The following is a 1067-nucleotide window of genomic DNA, read 5'->3' on the forward strand; positions in this document are numbered from 1 at the left end:
GAGCGCCGCCGCGCTTCCCAAGCGGCGCACTATCCAGTGCGCCACCAGGCCGGCCCAGAAGGTCCATTTTTTATCTGAACCCACCAAAAAGGAAAAAAAAAAGGACACTGCTTTGCTGCTTCTGCATTTCCACAACCAGGCACAGGATCATGGGAGGAAGGTGTGTCTGGCTATTTGGCAGCTGCAACCTTGCCCTCTGCTGTTTACATTTGAGAGGCTTTGCTCAGAGAATGCATCTTGGCTGTAAGAGTCTCAGCACTGGAGGAGGAAAGATGAAGTTTGTCATCCGTCTCTGTTTCATACCAACTGGGCAAGTGTCATAACCTCCCTAAGCCATCCATAAAATGTGTGGGAATCCCCACCTCCAGGGGAGTCGTGAGACTGAATTCAGGTGCCTGGAGCTCCTGGCCTGGGATAGCTATGTGAATCCCTTGCCTACAGCCCTGGTCAGAGAAGCACTTACCATGTCGACCTCTGAGATGCTGTCCAAGCTCTCCACCTGCACATCAACGCCAACAGGAATGGCTGGGCCTGGGGACAGGAGATGACAAGAGCAGTCATTCTTTTTACTTCAGCTTTTACTATGAAAGAGATAGGCAAAAGGAGCATTTCCCCTAGAACCCAGGTGTCATGTCTAATTTGAAGGTTTGGTCATGCCCACCTGAAGTCAAACTAGAGATAAAAGGACGGAATCATGGGCTGGCTCCCTGGAAGAATAAAGAATATTCCAGCGAAAGTAAAAAAAAAAAAAAAAGAAGGAGGTTTGGTTTGGTTTGATCTGGTCTGAATCATACGGGTCATTCTGAAATGATTTCTCATGAGGCCGCCCACTTCATTTTCATTATTTACCTCCTGATTTTGCACCCTCTACATCAGGGAAGCCAGTGGCTCTTGTCTGGCCATGAAAAAGGCATTGCTCAGTAAAAGGCACCAGACCCAAGTCACATTTGGGTCATTTGCTAAACCTGCAGATCTGCATCTTTGCAACCTGAAGGAGTAGGTTCCAGGGGGAGACATCATATACCAGGATGGCCTTAAAAACATTGAATTTTTTTTGTCATTTCTGG

General features: G+C 47.7%; 1 protein-coding gene across 1 annotated transcript in view; it reads right to left on the minus strand.

The window, feature by feature from the left end:
* The window catches only part of GABRR2 (gamma-aminobutyric acid (GABA) A receptor, rho 2), a gene marked incomplete at its 3' end in the record, with an annotated part of 107385 nt that overhangs the window by 3033 nt on the left and 103285 nt on the right, over positions 1-1067 (minus strand). Inside the window, exon 8 of the mRNA XM_008567222.1 lies at positions 464-531. Within this exon, the coding sequence (XP_008565444.1) occupies positions 464-531 (68 nt within the window). The remainder of the gene's footprint in view (positions 1-463; positions 532-1067) is intronic.

The sequence above is a fragment of the Galeopterus variegatus genome, unplaced genomic scaffold (assembly GCF_000696425.1).
Source record: "Galeopterus variegatus unplaced genomic scaffold, G_variegatus-3.0.2 Scaffold305, whole genome shotgun sequence".
Taxonomy (NCBI): Eukaryota; Metazoa; Chordata; class Mammalia; order Dermoptera; family Cynocephalidae; genus Galeopterus; species Galeopterus variegatus.